The sequence below is a fragment of the Notothenia rossii genome (assembly GCF_949606895.1).
Source record: "Notothenia rossii genome assembly, chromosome: 5".
NCBI classification, from domain to species: domain Eukaryota; kingdom Metazoa; phylum Chordata; class Actinopteri; order Perciformes; family Nototheniidae; genus Notothenia; species Notothenia rossii.
This window is the reverse complement of record NC_136903.1, coordinates 2,485,935-2,505,433: the sequence shown is the minus strand read 5'-3', so window position 1 is coordinate 2,505,433 and position 19,499 is coordinate 2,485,935. Positions and strand designations below refer to the sequence as shown.

Here is a 19,499-nt window from a genome sequence, read left to right as displayed (position 1 = left end):
GAGCGGCAACTTGTTTTGAAATTGAATTTTTAATATCTGATAATAAAGTTGATCTGTTTTCTTTATTCTTCTCTCTCCCCAGCTCCATCCATCACCATTCTCTGTTCCTGCAGGTCCTGCTTGCTAATCAATGCTTTATTGTTTTACACAATTACAAATAAAGTCAATGTATTGTATGACATGAAGTTGTGCTTCATTCTGAGTCAATAATAAATTCATTCTGCCTTCAACTGCAAAATGATTGTGGACTGCACCGACATCCATGTAGCTGCCCCCCAGTAAGATGAACCAAGCAAAGCTGACACAAAGCTGTGCTCTTAAGTTGACATGAAGAATTTGTGAAATATTGGTAATTATTTGGAAAAAATGACTGACGATGCAGAAAACTTTTTTATTTAGGAACAGTGGTCTGGTGAAGCATTTATCACTACATATGTGTCACACTTAAAAGCCCAAACACACCTCGTTTACAACTCCCCAGTTGACAGCCATGACTCCGTCTAAATTGTACCCCCCAAGCACCCTCTTCATGAGGGACGCGCATGGAATGGATGAAAGTCCCGACCTCAGCACAGCACCAAAATTGCTGGCTGTCAACCTGCCCTGCCTGTGTAACTGCCACTGAGGATTTGTCCGCTGTCCTACGGTGGCTGTCTGGACGGCAGCTTGCTGGTCTCTGCTCAGTCGCATTGAGGCAAGAATTGCCTCAAGCCCCCGACCCCCATGCTCCTTCACCAGCTCCGGCACGTTGAAAATGGCCTGATGTTGAGGCTGCAGCTCTGGCTCAGGTGACAAAAGCCATGCCATGCCACGCTGCGCCCCTCAGTGCAGACCTAAACCAGTCTACTTCCTCAGTGGCGATGTCTCTGGCCAGTGGGTTGTATGTCTCCTCTTGCTGTTGGTATAGTTGAGACACCGGCTGGACTACTTTTGAAGTGCCAGGCTTCCTCCACTGGCACTCAACTTCTGTGGAGCTGATCTGCCACATGGCAAATATTGCCAATGCTGCAGCGTGGCTGCATTTGTACATCCTCCGTGCACAACCACAGACAGCGCTCTGCATCGCGCCATCCTCTCCAATGTAGATCTGTACAAATAAAGTAAGTACCATGTTTGTTAACATGCTATAATAGATTGAATGAGCAATACAAGGATGGTCCAGATCTGGGGGTGGGAGGGTTTATTTTTCCATAGTTTTGTCCTCTTGTCTGATTGTTGTTGTTTGTTTTTTCTGAATTTTTTGTAATTTGTGTTGTATTGGTTGTGATTGTACATTGTATTTTTTTAAATGTGTATTACATTTTTGAAAAACATTTGATCAACAAAAAAGGATTTGGTCAGGATCTAGACTCAGTGTGTTGTTTATGAATTAATCAATGCTCTCTACATTAGGAAAACACATACCAGTGTACCAGAGGGAGTCACACACAGCTGTGCCTAGATAACCAAACAAATTGACAAGATAACCAAAATCCTTGAATCTACACACAGCAAATAAACTCAAATGACACAACGAGATGTAAAAAGGAGATCACACATATAGTCGATATAAAACTGGCCGCTTCAATCTGAAGAGCAAATAAAACAAAACACGGGAGTGTACCTTGTTCTTGTGAACACTAATGTTATCCACAGCATACACACCCGTATACAGTACACCCGTTCTAGGTTCTGATTGGCTCTCTAGGTTGGCATTCTAGCTTCTGACTGGCTGTCCAGGTTGTCAATCACAGCCGTGGTTCATATTATGCTAGTCGACTCGTAACATCGCTAAACTTTTTTTCTTGAAGGTTTTCTCAGTCAACTAATGCTATTGATAACAGTAACATAAATTAACACAGCCCTGCACACTGCAGTCATTATATGCCGGGTCTGTGGTTCATCATCTTCTTTTTCATTCTCCTCCTTATTGACTGACATTAACGTTAAACATTGCACTCATGTTACTCACCGAAACCTTGTAAAGCCGGTCCCGCATGCTGGCTCTTACAGAACCGACTAACTCCCCTTTCGTGTAAGTACAGCTCTCAACGTGCCCAGACTTGTAGTGATTTTCACCTCGTTTTATACTTTTATTCTCATTCTGAAAGAATGAGGTGAAATGTGCCAATGTGACGGCCATCTTTGTGTTGGTGACGCGTATTGTGCGGGACCAGAGACATGTACTTCACTGAGCGGCTTAACACAAAAAAATGTGTTACTTCACAGTTTTACGACACATTTTAATTTTAATTTTGACTTGCAAAATGTTCTTTTAAATTGACAAACATCATATGTGTCATTCGTGGCACAATTTAAATGGGATCAAAAGATACGTTTTCTCTCTCCATTGAATTCAATGTATAATTTTCCGCTTCCGGGGTCCCATGGAGGCTCCCGGAAGGGGAGGGACTTCGCCTCTCTATAGCAATGTTTAAACGAAGTAAACTGGATATAAACTCTCCAAACAGGCGAAAACCTACCAGTTTCACCCACTGTCTCTGCCTACTCCCTCCATGCCTGGTTCCTCCGGTTTGTATCCCGGTAAATAGTTGTGGTCGTAAAGAACCGGGTGATTTGCTACCGTAATTTCTCGTTTGGAATATGAGGAAATGAACTGCGGTCTGGCTCTCCCAGCTTGCACGCGGTTTGGTTGGCTAGCGCTTGTACTGGCGAGATTTACATAAACGGGATTTGATTGGCTGATGCCAGCTTCGAAAGCATTGGGAGCATCAAAACTTGAACATTCCTCAACTTTTGATGCTCACGATGCTTGCAAAGCCATGCTCCGCTCCCCACAATGCAGTTCGGCGAAGATTAAAAATCTCCTACGTCACCCCATTCAAGTGAAAGGTCGAAGCTTTGAAAGATTTTTTTCATGCCTGTGTGTGGACGGGCCGTTATTGACGCTTTTCTGGTAATATATGGTTATATGACATTTAAGGATGTCTTTTGAAGTTGTATAGTTAATAACACTTTATGACCCGTGACTAATTTCCCTCGTCCCTCCCCCTTCTTTTCTTTTGTCCTCCACCCCTGCTGATCCGTGTGACTCTGTCCCTGTCAGGTGTCAGATCACCTCCTCCCTCCCACCTCTGCCGTCAGAGCCCCAGATCTCATCTACTCTGCGCCTCCTGCTGTGATTAAAACTCCTGCTCAGAGGGGTACAATACATAAACCCTTGGTGTGTCACGAGCATGAGTCACACTTAGAGGAAGGACTACACTCAGAGAATAAGAGGAAGCAGCCGATGGAGGAACTGACAGAAGTTAGTTTCATTTTGACACACAACAGGTTAAATCCCTCAGACGAGAGACTTTACATCAACTAAAAGGTAAAATACTGTTGTTGTTGTTGTTATTGTTGTTGTTGTTGTTATACATCTTATCAACATGTAAACTCCTCTGCAGACGGTTCTGCTTGTGTCCTCTTGTTCCTGTTCAGTCTTCTGCAGATTCAGCATGTTTACAGTCGTTTCTGTGCAGCCGTACTTATTCAATTCAATTAAATTCAAAGCCTTTATTTATTCAGGTGAAAACCCTTTGAGATCATTGACCTCTTTTTCAATGGTGACCTGCTATTCACTATACAGACTGGTTTTTGCACGTTTGCTGAAGAGGAACTTTCCTCGCTGGGTGAACTTGTTGAAGACGGACTCAAAGACAAGTTATTACCCCCCGGGCAACACAAAGCTATCATTCGTGGGAACGACAGGGGGGAAGAGAAAAGAAGAAGTTGTTGAAAATAGTCAAAGCGGCTTGTGAGTTTCGGACGGACAAGAAATCCAAACATACTCACAATCTGTGTCCTTGAAAGCTTTAGGAAAGTTGCTCAGTGTTGGAGCTATATTTCGATTGATATTATTTAATAGTTAAACATTTATTTTCTCGCTGTTTTTTGTTTATAGTAAATGTAATATTATTTAGTGTTATTATGAGTTAGTTAAAGTAGTTTTATGCTTTTATTTTGAAGGAGTATTTGGGCACTGGGTGATTGGGGCACCTGGTGTAATTGTATATACTGGAGACAGGTGGTGGTGGGAGCTGAGCACCAGTATGGCATATGGTTTTGACCAGGGCACGAGGAGGCCAGAGGAAAGGCACAGGGAAAGAGTGTTAAAACTCTGTTCGTTGCATATTGATATAGGAATAAACCATAAATAGAAAAGTAAAACAGAAAATGAACTTAAAAGTAAACGTCCTCTTGGGTTCGATGATCCAAGTCCAGGCAAGAGTCCTTTCTGTGCAAGGGTTAGGGTTACATTACATTAAGAATTGTAATTGTATTTTAATCTAGCAGCTTGCTTTACACCTTGATAATGCAAATATTGTGGTATCAAAAAGAAAGGATCAATTAAAAAAAGAAATTTCAACCACAATGAAGGGAAATGGATCTTTAAAAACCCAACACAGTTCATGGTTCACTCAAATGTAACTGTGAAAGTGCAATCAAATAGAGAGTATTAATGTAGGTCAGCTTGTCCGGACCCATTTTTATTCTACTCATAAAAGTGGGTAGTGTTTTTATTAGCCGTGTCAACAGAATAGCTAGGATGACAATGTCGGCTTTCAGTTTGTAAAGATAAATATCTCTTTGGTTTAAGTACAAATATCTGCAGCAGTAATGAAACCAATGTGATAGTTAGCAAATGGTAATGCCATCTCCTGCTGTGTGTCATCATGCAGGTATGTGCATGACAGAAAGTGAACAGACTACTATTTATTTTTCTGGCTGTAAGGTGTTATCAGTCTCTCTCTGGAGGATCAGGGCTTGTCCGTGCGTGCTCTGTCTGCTTCTCTTGCTTTGCTTTCTGTCTGTAGGATTGCATCCCTTCTGTTGTGTATTTTAATATGTGTCTGTCTAAACTGGTTTTGCATGCTTCTTAGATGTCCCACTTTGCATAATTTTGCTTATACATTCATTCATAATTAAGCTTTTTATCCTGTGTGACTTTTCAGAACCACTTTATAATAAGACTATAAAGGGTTTACGAATAGTTTGTAATACATTTATTAATTAGGTTGTGAACACTTTATAAATTATTAATAAGCTTTTACAAGACATGAGATAAACAGGGCAACTGTGACCGGTTGCTTGCCAAATAGTGAGCCCACATGTGTCTACTGCTAAGCCTCATAGTGGCTGCTTAGCTTACTTCGTCTCCTTCATCAGCCAGCATCCTTGGTATCTGTTGCTCACTGAGTGGATTCTCGCTAAGTAGCCAACATAAGGCTTAGTCATCTTGCCAAATAGTGAGCCTGTATTGATGTATGAAACCTATGTTAGAACTGGTTTAAAAATGGTTCTTAATGATGAATAAAGTGTTTTCAACCTAATTCATAACCTAATTATAAACCCTTTATGAATCCTTTATTAGGGTAGTCTTATTGTAAAGTGGTACCGACTTTTCTTATATTACGTGTTCTGTGTTTTATTGGCTGATTTAAAGGTCCCATGTCATGGCCATTTCTACTGATCATAATTCCATTGTTGAGGTCTACTAGAATAGATTTACATTGTTCAATGTTCCAAACTCACATTGGTTTCTCATCCAGCATCTCTGTATAGTATGTGTATTCACTCTCTGTCCTACACGCCTTGTTGGAGCTCCTGCCCCTCCCCCCCTGGGTGTGTGTGCGGAGCCGCGGCTGAGAAAAGATAAGGCTGAGTGAGTGTGTGTGAGGAGCTCCGCGGATTGGTCCATTTGGACCTGGGTTTCGTTACGACACTATACTGAGGAAGTAAACAATGGAAAAAGAGAAATCTCCAACGAGGCGTTCTGGGGCAGCACAGACAGGTCTTCTCTGTGTTAGAGTTTTACTCGCTACAGGGTGTACTTTGAGGGTTTGTGACTCTGCAGACCGTTTACATGCAGAACGACCTTCATAACACACAAGGGGACGGGTAAGAACCGGAAAAGCATGACATGGGACCTTTAATGATCAATAGAACCCCCCAGGGGAAACCTGAAAATCAGCTTAATAGGGCCCCTTTAAAGTATGTAAACATATCCTGAGAATGAACAAAATGGGTGCCCTTTAGGTAAGAAGATGTCAAATGAAAATCAAAGCATTAGCTTCAGTTCAGCTTCTGCTTTGATTTAATGCAGCGGTTTTCAAAGTGTGAGGCGCGCCTCCCCTGGGGGGCGCCAGAGAGCTTCAGGGGAGGCGCAGCGTGAGACACAAAAGAACGAGAAAAAGACGAGTAAAGCGACACTTGCCCACTTGTGGCTGTCTGTGGAGACCGAGTTCCCCCACCTCGCCAAAAAGGCTCCACCTACCTATGTGAGTGCAGGTTTTCCGCATTGACTTTGATCAAAAGCAAGTACCGGTCAAGGCTGCAGCCAGAGGATGATCTGCGTTTATTCCTGTGTGCATCAAAGACGGAGACTCATTGTTCCCACTAAAGTAGGGGTGAGTGTAATAAGGAGGCAAAGTTAACGTTCAGTGTGTGACCAGGAGCATATAAGGATTTATCCACCATGTTGAAAATGTTAAAAAAAATATGTCTTGAGAACACGGCGTGCGGAAATATACGGGTCGTGCTGCAGCTAGATGTGCCTGTCCTCTGTAAGAAGGTGTCGGCGACTGACATGCAAGGAAGAACGGCTGTCCACAGGCTGTTCCAACTTTAACAACTGTATTAACTTCCAGGGTAGTGAATTGAACATGCAATTGTAATTGGGTGTGTGGTATATTTTCATGCATGTTCCACAACACACAAACTGAACAACACTCAATTTTCCGATCAGCGTCCTTGCGATCTTGTTATAATAACAAGTGCACGTTACTGATGCAATATGGTTGAGACCATTCGGGCTTATTCTAGAGGGGTGCAAGGAATAGTCCAAGTAGTGGGGGAGTTTTATACAATATGTTTAAAACATAAAAATAAAACGGTTTAAAAAAGTTATTGTTTAATGTTTTAAGGAGGTGACGCTACTCAGCCAATCAAATCGGTGCCGTCAGCACGATAGATTCAAACACACACAGAGACACGACAAGAGGAGAGAAACAGTCGAAGTAATTTCAAATGGCGGAAGGTAGACAGTGAAAACAGAGCATTTAATTACATTTTGTCTTACTGGACCTCTTTGAAATGCAATTGAATACCCCTGCATTATAGCAACAACAACAATAATAATAATAATAATAATAATAATTGGGAGGGGGGGCGCGGCTGTTCTTATGTTCTCTGAGGGGAGGCTCACCTACCCACACTTTGAAAACCCCTGATTTAATGGATGTTCCCCCTCTTTCCAGCTGCTCATGGACAGCATTGAATTCATCGTGTCCATCGCCTCCCAGATCTACTCCCTGGTGGAGAATGTGAAGGCCAACAAGAAGCGATGCCGTCGTGTTTGCGATCGCGTCAAAGCTCTAGAGCATCTGGTGCAGTCCATCAAGCAGAGAGAGAAGGGACAAACCTCTGCAGACTTAGAACGATGCCTCAAGGAACTCTCCATCACTCTGCAATCAGCGAAGGAGGTCATGGAGAAATACTCAGGGGAATCTTTCATGAAGCGAGTGCTGAAGTCTGGCAGCCACGAAGACGAGTTCAGCAGCTTGAACGACCGCCTCAACGACGCCCACCAGGTCCTTTCAGGATCTCTGCAGGTGGAGCATGGCAACATCCTACTAAAGGTGTTCGAAAGATCCACCAGGGAGGAACAGGACGAGAAGGACAGGAAGCAGGATGACAGCGAGCTGAAGAAACGTGAGGGGAAACTGATGGTGGCTTTGTAGAGTTTCAGAACCTTGATTTGTGTTCGAACTTCCAGTTAGAGCGTAATTGCAATTACTTTGCCTAGCGTCATTAGCTTTATCAACTTTATCTTGCCAAATAAACGTTTGTAAGATGTTCTAAATGTACTTTTATTAGATAATAACACTTTTTCCAGTTAAGAAACTAACCATTTATATTACCAATACATGATTAGTTTATCCATATAGAACATATTTGGTCATTTAAGGCAATGTTTTGAGCTGTTAGCAGCCGGTCAGCTTAAAAAAACTCACATGTCAACAATGTTTGTATCATAACTCTCCCTGCCTGCAAGGTAGGCACAAACGCTAGCTACATAGCTAACATTCGCTAGCCAGCTTGTTAGATAGGTAGCTAATGTAAGCTAGCTTGTAAAGTACATAGCTAATGTTCGCTTGCCATCTTGATGATAGGTAGTTATCATTGCTAGCCAGCTTGTTAGATAGCTAACATCTACTAGTTAGTCTGTTAGATAAAAAACTAACATTTACTAGTTAGATGGATAGCTAACATTCGCTAGCTTGATAGCCCACTGGTTTTTTTTATTTTAAAAAGTGTAAAGGTCCCCTATTATACTATTTTTCAGCAATATATTATAGATCTCAGGTATACAGAACATGTCTCAGAAGTATCTGTCTGAAACCCCAAACAGATCATTGCAGCATCCCATAATCCCCTCTGTTTCCGCCCTGTTCCAAAAGTGCGGATTCTCTGTCTGTATCTTTCAATGCTAATGAGCTGCTGCTGGCCACGCCCCTCTGAGAACTCTAAGAGGAGATTCAGGTGATAAGGTGGGAGAGGGGGGTTACCTTGGTTGGTGATTGGCGAATGGTTACACAAGCCCAAAAAACAGGTTTTTATACAAATGGATCAGGACAAAGAGAGGGGGTCTTTGTTCCTGAAACTTTCAGAATCTCTTTACACAGACTTACACATATTGATGTAGAAAATACATGAAAAAGCAGATTTTGCCTAATAGGTGACCTTTAAAAGGAAAGCAAAGACGCATGAGTTTGAGGAACTTCGGCACTTCCTGGACCTTGTAGTCCCTCAAAGTCCAGGTTGAAATAAAACTTAATGACAAAACATTCTTCACATTTTCGTATGACAGTATCAAAACTTGAACATACTGACTATCAGATAAAAGGACATGAAATGACATCCCTGTGTAGGATATTTTGTGAAATCACAGCAACAAAGTGGTGTTTTATTTTTTACTTTATACGTGTTTTTTTCTACCTCAGTGCTACTGCAGTATGCGGAGGTCCAGCAGCAGATGGCAAAAAAGTTGCAGGAAGACATTAATAAGATTCTGAAAATGTGTGAGTATAGCATAAACAGCATAATAATCAATGTCAGAACAATTTATCCGATTTGAGTCGCCTTGTTGTTGAAACCTTCTATATAAATAAATCTATCTTGCCTTAGTAGTTGGAGGAAACCAAAACCAAAGCAAAAACTAACTTTTGACCACATATTTTTACAGTGGAGAAGCCCTACGATGTGGGCATCCAGATCATCAGACAGCAGGAGCTTAAATACGAGTCTGTTGACGGCCTGACCAAGAAGCCCTTCATGACAACACCAACCTCAGAGGTCTACAGAGGAGAGTACCATAGTTTCCCAGTGGTCATCAAGAGATACACTGACCCTGCGACCACCAGCATAAGGTCTGTGCACATTTCACGAGAATACCAATTTCCTTTTTCCTAATTGCGTTCATCATTTTGTTCTTTTGGTGGATTTATTCACTTTAAAGACAAGCTGGAGGAGATAAGTGCTTGCTGTTACCGTTCCTTTTTTTTCCTTCTTCCTCAATGCCACTGACATATAGCGAGGTGAAAAGAGGTTTCAAAAAGGATGTGAAAACCATGAAAGTGTTTCAGTCTCCCAACATCCTGCGAATGTATGGCATCTGTATCGAGGACGAGACGGGTGAGTGGACTGTAGCATACAATTCTGAATATAGAGTGGTAATGAGTTGAGTCCTCAAACAATGAGTCCTCAAACCCGGGAATGAGTCAGCATTGTAGCTTGTCTGATTTCCTTGTCTTAAAGTCAAGGTCTGTGGTTAACACAAGCTGAAGAGACTTTGGTTCTTAGACACAAAATACATCAGTAAATACCCCACTGGAGAATGTCCTATTGGTCTTGGAAAGGGCAATTGCTAAAATATGACTAAATAAGAGTAATACACGTCATCCCTGTGAACATTAGCATCCTTTAGCTTAGCGGTGGTGACGTGAAGTCATGTGACCGTGCTGTAGTTCCTTTATAGCCCAACATTAGCCACCTTTAGCTTAGCGGTGGTGACGTGAAGTCATGTGATCGTGCTGTAGTTCCTTTATAGCCCAACATTAGCCTCCTTTAGCTTAGCGGTGGTGACGTGAAGTCATGTGATCGTGCTGTAGTTCCTTTATAGCCCAACATTAGCCTCCTTTAGCTTAGCGGTGGTGACGTGAAGTCATGTGACCGTGCTGTAGTTCCTTTATAGCCCAACATTAGCCTCCTTTAGCTTAGCGGTGGTGACGTGAAGTCATGTGATCGTGCTGTAGTTCCTTTATAGCCCAACATTAGCCTCCTTTAGCTTAGCGGTGGTGACGTGAAGTCATGTGATCGTGCTGTAGTTCCTTTATAGCCCAACATTAGCCTCCTTTAGCTTAGCGGTGGTGACGTGAAGTCATGTGATCGTGCTGTAGTTCCTTTATAGCCCAACATTAGCCACCTTTAGCTTAGCGGTGGTAACGTGAAGTCATGTGACCGTGCTGTAGTTCCTTTATAGCCCAACATTAGCCTCCTTTAGCTTAGCGGTGGTAACGTGAAGTCATGTGACCGTGCTGTAGTTCCTTTATAGCCTATCGTTAGCTTTTTTCTTCTGGCAATTGCATTCATTGGTCCAACCCACCTACAAAAATACATAATTCATGCACCACTCCTTTAAAATGACAATAACTTGAGGTTGCCTTGTGACTTCCTGCAGGACCTAAACCTAAGTTTCTCATCATCATGGAGTACTGTGAGAAGGGAAGTCTGCGAGAGGTTCTAGACTCTGGTTGCACACTGAGCTGGAACCAGAAAGCTCGTATGTGCCGGGACGCAGCGCTGGGACTTTACCGGTTAGAATAACACAATCATTTATTTGATGTCCTGTTCATTATTGTTTGTTATGCATAGGAATGCTTTTTAAATGTCATTGTACCTGTACAATGACAATAAAGGAATTAAATTCAATTCAATTTAAAAGATAAAATGTCCCTTCATGATGATAACATCTGTGTCATTTTTAGACTGCACCAGTCTGAAGAAAAAGGTCAAGTTCATGGATGCATCAACAGCAGCAAGTTTCTGGTGGATGACAGCTACACAGTCAAGGTACGGACACTGGTGCATGCTGGGATTGCTAACGGTCCAATGATTGGCAGTATTTAAGGCGTTGGGGGAAACTTATAAAGTCTTGGTGTGGTTTTCAGCTGGGAGGCTTTGAGTTTTCACAAACTGAGACGTCTCTGAGAAAGCCAACGAGGGGCGGGGTCAACAGGTCCTTCACCTATTCCTCTCCTGAGTTGCTCGAAGACATTAACAGCTACAACAAAGAGTGTGAGGTTTACAGGTCAGATACCGTCACTCTGGACATCAGGTTCATTCAGACATTGCATGTTTGTTTTCAATACTGTACGATAACTTTGAAATGTTGCCCTTCAGCTTTGGAATCGTCCTCTGGGAAGTTGCAACTGGACGCAAACCTTTTGACGGTATGTATCTGCAGAACACAGCCAGGACTCTCCAACTCTAGATGTGATTGCAACATCTAAAAAAAAAAGGACCTCATGGTTGATCGACGTTACAGAAAAATATTAAATGCTGTCCTTTGCTGGGTTGGGGACCACTGATCTAAATCACATACAGAAATTAGTAGAAGTTAAAAACAACATTAAAGATATGAAATCAAAGCACAGCTGCACCTGACTCTTCTTGTACAATTAACTTGTTTTCTAGATACATTGTTTTGGTCTGTAAATATCAGAAACGTTGACTAAGAATGAAGAACATGAATGTCTGAACAGAAGGGCAATCATTCCAAAAGTGTGGACTAAAATGGTGCTGCTAGCATGACTAAAACTACAACGTGGGCTTCTTCTTTTGTCCTTATTGTGTTCGTGATTTTCTTTCAGGTTTGACCTTTAAAGAAGTCCATCAGAAAGTATTCGTAGAAAAATACCAGGAGCCGCTTGACGACTGTCCCAAAGAACTAGGACTTCTGATCAACGCCTGCTGGGCCTACGATCCCTTCCACAGACCGTCAGCTGGAGGTAACTTAACGCCATCACCATGTTCACCTTTAGGTAAAACAGGTATCTGCTAGACCAGTGGTTCTCAACTGGTGGGACCCGTTTCAAGTGGGTCGCAGATGTGTGAGTGAAGGAAAACATTTTTAGAAAAAAATATATTTCCTTTTTTTTTTTTTGGGGGGGGGGGGAAAGTCAAACTTTTATTTTGAAGGCCCGATTTTCAAACGCTGTGCATGCAGTAGGCGTTGGACTGGAAGTACCGGAGACCATGAACGGTTTTGAAAACTTTTGTCACGTAGTGATCATCTTCTCAATAAAACATCTTTGCTGATGTTTTTTCGAGTCTTCTGGCCAATCAGAATCAAGATTGTTGCCGGAAGTCCCCACGGAGAATAACTTTGCGGTAGAACTCTTCTTTATACATCCATGGGTACAACTTCAGATACAAATGAACACATAATGAAATATGACCCCCGGTTTGATGATTGACAGGTCACAGAGCAATGGGAGCTATCTACCCTTACCCACAATTTAAAGTAAGTCACACAGACTATCTCCTCTTTGCTCTTCTCGCAGCAAGATGTCAGAACAAAGTGAAAAACAAACAATGGCATAAAATATTATTAATATTTTCTTCTCAGAGTGTACCAGAATGGGTAGTTTATATATTAGTATTTCAAAAAATCTCCTGGGGGAGAATCCCCCCTGACCCCCCTGCTGGGGTTGGGTTTTCAGCACGTGTGCCTTTTTATGTTATACAGTTCGGCTTTGATTCCTTCATCTTATTAAACTAGAGATGTCCCGATCCGGTCACGTGATCGGGGATCGGAGCCGATCACGTGATTTTCAAAAGCTCGGGAGAAAAAAATCGGGGATCGGGATTTAAAAAAAAAAAAAAAAAGTTAAATACTTTTTTTAAATGTTGTATTCAATGTTACAAAACAAAAATGACCATGTTCAAGTCTTAAAGTCATCCTGAGGCCTTAGTTTTGGTTTCAAATGACAGAACATCATGTATGTGTTGCTTCTTTGGGGCTTGTTTTCATAGACCTGGTTGATTATTTCTCTCAAATCTGGCAACAGAGTGGGCGCAGTGTCTAATAGTAGCAGTAAGCTAACGAGTACTGATAAGCTTTATTTTTGTTTTGATCCAATGCTGCACAACTGAACTGATCCAATGCTGCTGTGAAAGAAAGAAGCTATATCCATGTTGGATAGAATATCCAATTTAAATAAAAAAAATAACCTTAAGTGACAACTTGAATGCTTTTTTTTCTCTTAATGCATTGCATAAAGATCGGATCGGGAAAAATCGGTATCGGCAAATTGTCAAAATCAAATGATCGGAATCGGATCGGGAGCAAAAAAAGGTGATCGGGACATCCCTACATTAAACCTTAATTAAAAGCATACTTTAGTTCTGTGAAGGTATATAAGGGATATATACACTGTACTTCACTTTAATTAATAATGTATGCTGAAAAGAGTATATTTTACTGCACGATTTTTTGTTGAATAGATTTGAGTGGTTACAAATTCGGGTCGCGATTTATTGACTAAGGAAAAAGTGGGTCCCCAGGCCTGACCAGTTGAGAACCACTGTGCTAGACTGTCTTACAAAGGACAGACTTTAAGGCCCTAACCCACAAAGCAGATTATCACCGGTCCGCCAATTTTGAGCGTCTTTTGGCCATGTTCTATGCGGTGAGTCCCGCAGTGTCAGCAAATAAACCTCAAAGTTAACTCTGGTTGGCTGTTCAGCTTAAGCCAATCAGTGCATAGTTATAATAGTGCATAGAGTGACAGTTACAGTGGTGTCTCTACTTTAAAGAGTCCTCTCCTGCTGATGTTCAGGTGTATATCAGTATGTGGTGTCTCTACTTTAAAGAGTCCTCTCCTGCTGATGTTCAGGTGTATATCAGTATGTAGTGTCTCTACTTTAAAGAGTCCTCTCCTGCTGATGTTCAGGTGTATATCAGTATGTAGTGTCTCTACTTTAAAGAGTCCTCTCCTGCTGATGTTCAGGTGTATATCAGTATGTAGTGTCTCTACTTTAAAGAGTCCTCTCCTGCTGATGTTCAGGTGTATATCAGTATGTAGTGTCTCTACTTTAAAGAGTCCTCTCCTGCTGATGTTCAGGTGTATATCAGTATGTAGTGTCTCTACTTTAAAGAGTCCTCTCCTGCTGATGTTCAGGTGTATATCAGTATGTAGTGTCTCTACTTTAAAGAGTCCTCTCCTGCTGATGTTCAGGTGTATATCAGTATGTAGTGTCTCTACTTTAAAGAGTCCTCTCCTGCTGATGTTCAGGTGTATATCAGTATGTAGTGTCTCTACTTGAAAGAGTCCTCTCCTGCTGATGTTCAGGTGTATATCAGTATGTAGTGTCTCTACTTTAAAGAGTCCTCTCCTGCTGATGTTCAGGTGTATATCAGTATGTAGTGTCTCTACTTTAAAGAGTCCTCTCCTGCTGATGTTCAGGTGTATATCAGTATGTAGTGACTCTACATGTCTCCATGCTTTAATGTTTCAAAAACCTCTTTATTGTTCTCTTACTGCCTGTGCTGCAGCACCTCTTTTCACCCTCTGTCTGAAACCAAAGCCCAGTCTGCTCTGATTGGTTAGCTGGCCGGCTCTGTTGTGATTGGTCAACCGCTTAGAGAGGTCCCCCATAGCCTATCACGTACAATGTGCTGGAGCGCTAGCCAATAGAAGTGTGAGTGTTACATAGTGAAGTCACTATGTTCTGGGAAAACACAAAAAAAGCACAGTAGGGCCCTTTAACCGTAGAACTTCTCCAACAATAACAATACTAATATGGTCTCTCTCTCTCTCCCACAGTGCTGGTGGATCAACTGAAAACATGGGTGACACAGTTGGATAAGGTGTAAAGCCTTCATGCCTCTCAGTCTGCAGTACTCATGGTTTCTGATCACGGATCTCCTCAGGAGACCAAATGATATGATACACTTATAAAGTTGTTCTATCGGAGAAGCCATTTCCAACCGCACTATTTGGTTCCTAACGGTTCTTAAGTCCTATCTTAGACTTCCCATCTTATCTAACCCTCAACACACTACTGCAGCTCTGTATAACTGTGAAAGCCATTCTTTAATCAGGACTTTATCTTTCCTGTCTTTGGTTCAAATGTGCATGAGACTGCATGTATCAGATCAGGGACAATTAATTTTTTTAAAAGGGCATTTGTGATCCGCACCGGCGCTTGTTAAAGCCAAATTAAACATAGGCCTCTTAAAGCAAACATTGAACATCATTATCTTGGCATGCATTACACTAAAACCTGATGTTGTGTTACAAAAGAATTGCGCTGGAAGATGTGTTTTTATAGAAGATACTGTATGCATGTTATTGTGTTTTCAATCATGGGGTCTTGATTGAAAGCTTGGGGAATATGTAAACCAAGTGTATGGTGTTCAAACTATGTCTTATGGAGAAATATAACCGTTAGGAAGTATAAAAGCAATGGGATAATGTCTGGCATTGCTGGCACTGGCCATTCTGAGCTATAGCTGCTGCCATTTATTGGGGAAAAGCACATTTTAACTTCCCATTTTTATGTAAATGTCCAAGTGTGAGTCCATTGAATGTTAAGGAGCCAAAGCTTTAGCGGAAACACTGGAAATGTTGGTTATTTTATACGTGGGAAATGTCTTCCTTAAACTGGGATCAAACCTGATGATAACTTCTATATAGTACACATAAAGTTTACAAGCTTAAAGATTACATTTTTACCTTTTATGTTTGCCTTGATTCTCTGTGCCAATAAAAGTGGTGCTAGATTCAACGTGTGTTGTGGCTGACATGTCTTCAGGTGAATTTTCAAGTGTGAGTATGTTAGATATTGATCTTTGACTGGTAAATTATTTCATATTGTGGATGGATTTCAAATACATGAATGATACTGTATACAGCTTGGAGGCTGCAACAAAGATGGGAGACCAGGCAAGCTTACAATGTGGACATACAAAGGACATAACAAACCTGAATGTACGTGTGTGTGTGTGTGTGTGTGTGTGTGTGTGTGTGTGTGTGTGTGTGTGTGTGTGTGTGTGTGTGTGTGTGTGTGTGTGTGTGTGTGTGCACAATCAAAGTTAAGGCCAACAAAAGAAGGAGAGCTGTCAGTATGGGAGGGTGTTGGCCTTTTATCCCCAGGCACCCAGGTGTGGCTCATCAGGTGGACGACTTGAACACCTGTAACACAAATTAGAGCCAGCAGCAGAGGTGAGAAGTACTGAAGTACAAATACTTTGTTCCTGTACTTAAGTACACTTTTCTGGTATCAGTACTTTACTCCAGTACTTATTTTTCTGACGACTTTTTACTTTGACTTCTCACAGGTTGAACACAAATACCTGTACTTTCTACTTCTTACATGTTGAACTCAAATACCTGTACTTTCTACTTCTTACATGTTGAACACAAATACCTGTACTTTCTACTTCTTACATGTTGAACTCAAATACCTGTACTTTCTACTTCTTACATGTTGAACTCAAATACCTGTACTTTCTACTTCTTACATGTTGAACTCAAATACCTGTACTTTCTACTTCTCACATGTTGAACTCAAATACCTGTACTTTCTACTTCTTACATGTTGAACTCAAATACCTGTACTTTCTACTTCTTACATGTTGAACTCAAATACCTGTACTTTCTACTTCTCACATGTTGAACTCAAATACCTGTACTTTCTACTTCTTACATGTTGAACACAAATACCTGTACTTTCTACTTCTTACATGTTGAACTCAAATACCTGTACTTTCTACTTCTCACATGTTGAACTCAAATACCTGTACTTTCTACTTCTCACATGTTGAACTCAAATACCTGTACTTTCTACTTCTTACATGTTGAACACAAATACCTGTACTTTCTACTTCTTACATGTTGAACTCAAATACCTGTACTTTCTACTTCTCACATGTTGAACTCAAATACCTGTACTTTCTACTTCTTACATGTTGAACTCAAATACCTGTACTTTCTACTTCTTACATGTTGAACACAAATACCTGTACTTTCTACTTCTTACATGTTGAACTCAAATACCTGTACTTTCTACTTCTTACATGTTGAACTCAAATACCTGTACTTTCTACTTCTTACATGTTGAACTCAAATACCTGTACTTTCTACTTCTTACATGTTGAACTCAAATACCTGTACTTTCTACTTCTCACATGTTGAACTCAAATACCTGTACTTTCTACTTCTCACATGTTGAACTCAAATACCTGTACTTTCTACTTCTCACATGTTGAACTCAAATACCTGTACTTTCTACTTCTTACATGTTGAACTCAAATACCTGTACTTTCTACTTCTTACATGTTGAACTCAAATACCTGTACTTTCTACTTCTTACATGTTGAACTCAAATACCTGTACTTTCTACTTCTTACATGTTGAACTCAAATACCTGTACTTTCTACTTCTTACATGTTGAACTCAAATACCTGTACTTTCTACTTCTTACATGTTGAACTCAAATACCTGTACTTTCTACTTCTCACATGTTGAACTCAAATACCTGTACTTTCTACTTCTCACATGTTGAACTCAAATACCTGTACTTTCTACTTCTCACATGTTGAACTCAAATACCTGTACTTTCTACTTCTTACATGTTGAACACAAATACCTGTACTTTCTACTTCTTACATGTTGAACTCAAATACCTGTACTTTCTACTTCTTACATGTTGAACTCAAATACCTGTACTTTCTACTTCTTACATGTTGAACACAAATACCTGTACTTTCTACTTCTTACATGTTGAACTCAAATACCTGTACTTTCTACTTCTTACATGTTGAACTCAAATACCTGTACTTTCTACTTCTCACATGTTGAACCCAAATACCTGTACTTTCTACTTCTCTCATTTCCCAAACAGGCTGGTTCCTTTAGTCTGAATGTGTGTTTGGTGGCGTGATCATTATTATTTAGAGTCATTGCGTGCCTATTGATTTGAACACGATCCGTGTATCCATCATTTCCTGGTCTTCTCTAAAGAAGAGGGACCAATGGAAACGTTGTCATGTTGCCGTTGGTCACCATGGAAACATTCATTAGCTAACAATGACATTATTGTTCTATTAATATAAAGGGAGGTCAGGTACTCTTTAAAACAGCTGCTAGTTATGGGTACTTTTTACTGAAGTACATTTCAAAGCCTCTTTACTTTGATTTGAGTAAATAAGTTTAGTCAGTACTTCTACTTTTACCAGAGTATTTTTAAACACAAGGATCTGTACTTCTACTTGAGTAAAGGATGTGTGTACTTTTTCCATCTCTGGCCAGCAAGCAGAACGCAAACACAGAGACCCCTAGTGGACTGGAGGGGATCATAACACCCCTTAAAAATGGGGTTCCCCCTAGAGAGTTTGGGGATACTTTGAAGGCTGAGTAACGTCACATGCGCTATCTGCAGATGTTGCCAATTATAAAAAGAACATTTCAAATGTTCCTTGTTTAAAGTGAAGTCAAAGCTCGATTTGAGGGCTTGATTGTGTTATTATTACGTACAATGCACACTGGGAACTGAACCCTTTATTATATTTTAAATTAAAAACTGAAATATTGTATTTAACAACATGTTCTAAAAAATTACAACGTACGAAGATCTTAATAGTTGCGAGCACTTATTCTTTATTTAATGTGCAAACATTTCAGACATGTGCTCAACAACTCAACACATGGATTTAAATAAATACATTGGTATATTATTGATATTTAAAACAATACAAAAAGAGTGTTGATAAATAAACAGCATTTTATATCCAATTATTAAAAAAACATATAAAATATTGTTCTTTTAAAATATCATAATGCAATTTGAACAACTCAGCAATTCTCATATTGTATTATTTGTTGTATTATCTCATGTTATACTGGACGTCGTTTTTCTTTGTATTTCCTGTAAATATTTCTCTATATTTTGATATTATAATAGTTGTTATTTTTGGGTTGTTTTTCTTACAACTTGTCTTATTTAACTGTGTTTATGTTTGCAACAAATACACCAAGGCAAATTCCTACTATGTGTGAACCTACTCTGTAATGGCAATTTCCTGTTTCTATGTCCTTTATATTTTTACCATTACTTCCCAGAAGGGCTGAAGAGTGATCCAGACGCAGACACAAACAGATGACTTTCCGGTCCTTTGGTGCGGTTTATAATGAGGTTTATTTAGGGTTTTACATACCAGGGTTTAATGTATGGTTTACTTGTTATGGTGAGCATCTGCCGGGCTGGTGGAATCGGTATGCTCTCTTCCTTCTGTGTTCTCCTGTCACATGTATGACCTCTTATATCCACCCGGTGCAGCTAAACCCCGCCACCAAGTGTTCAAAAATAATATAGCACTATACATATAACTTAAATAAACTGACACACCAACAACACCCATAAAATGGCTCCTACATACTCTCTGATTC

General features: G+C 40.4%; 1 protein-coding gene across 1 annotated transcript; it reads left to right on the top strand.

The window, feature by feature from the left end:
• The first annotated feature begins 2,518 nt into the window (after nt 1–2,518).
• Nucleotides 2,519–15,837, top strand: LOC307040725 (mixed lineage kinase domain-like protein). The gene is made up of 12 exons (XM_079683857.1): nt 2,519–2,896; nt 3,047–3,313; nt 7,242–7,695; nt 8,988–9,065; nt 9,230–9,413; nt 9,578–9,678; nt 10,724–10,859; nt 11,031–11,115; nt 11,214–11,353; nt 11,446–11,495; nt 11,916–12,053; nt 14,874–15,837. The coding sequence occupies exons 3-12, from the start codon at nt 7,248–7,250 to the stop codon at nt 14,921–14,923; spliced, it is 1,410 nt and encodes a 469-aa protein (XP_079539983.1). The 5' UTR covers nt 2,519–2,896; nt 3,047–3,313; nt 7,242–7,247; the 3' UTR covers nt 14,924–15,837.
• Nucleotides 15,838–19,499: the final 3,662 nt, after the last annotated feature.

Coding starts and splice junctions, on each gene's coding strand:
- LOC307040725 (XM_079683857.1), top strand. CDS start 7,248: ATGGACAGCATTGAATTCATCGTGTCCATCGCCTCCCAGATCTACTCC. Junction 7,696..8,987: donor TGACAGCGAGCTGAAGAAAC/GTGAGGGGAAAC, acceptor TTTCTACCTCAG/TGCTACTGCAGTATGCGGAG. Junction 11,116..11,213: donor ATGACAGCTACACAGTCAAG/GTACGGACACTG, acceptor TGTGGTTTTCAG/CTGGGAGGCTTTGAGTTTTC.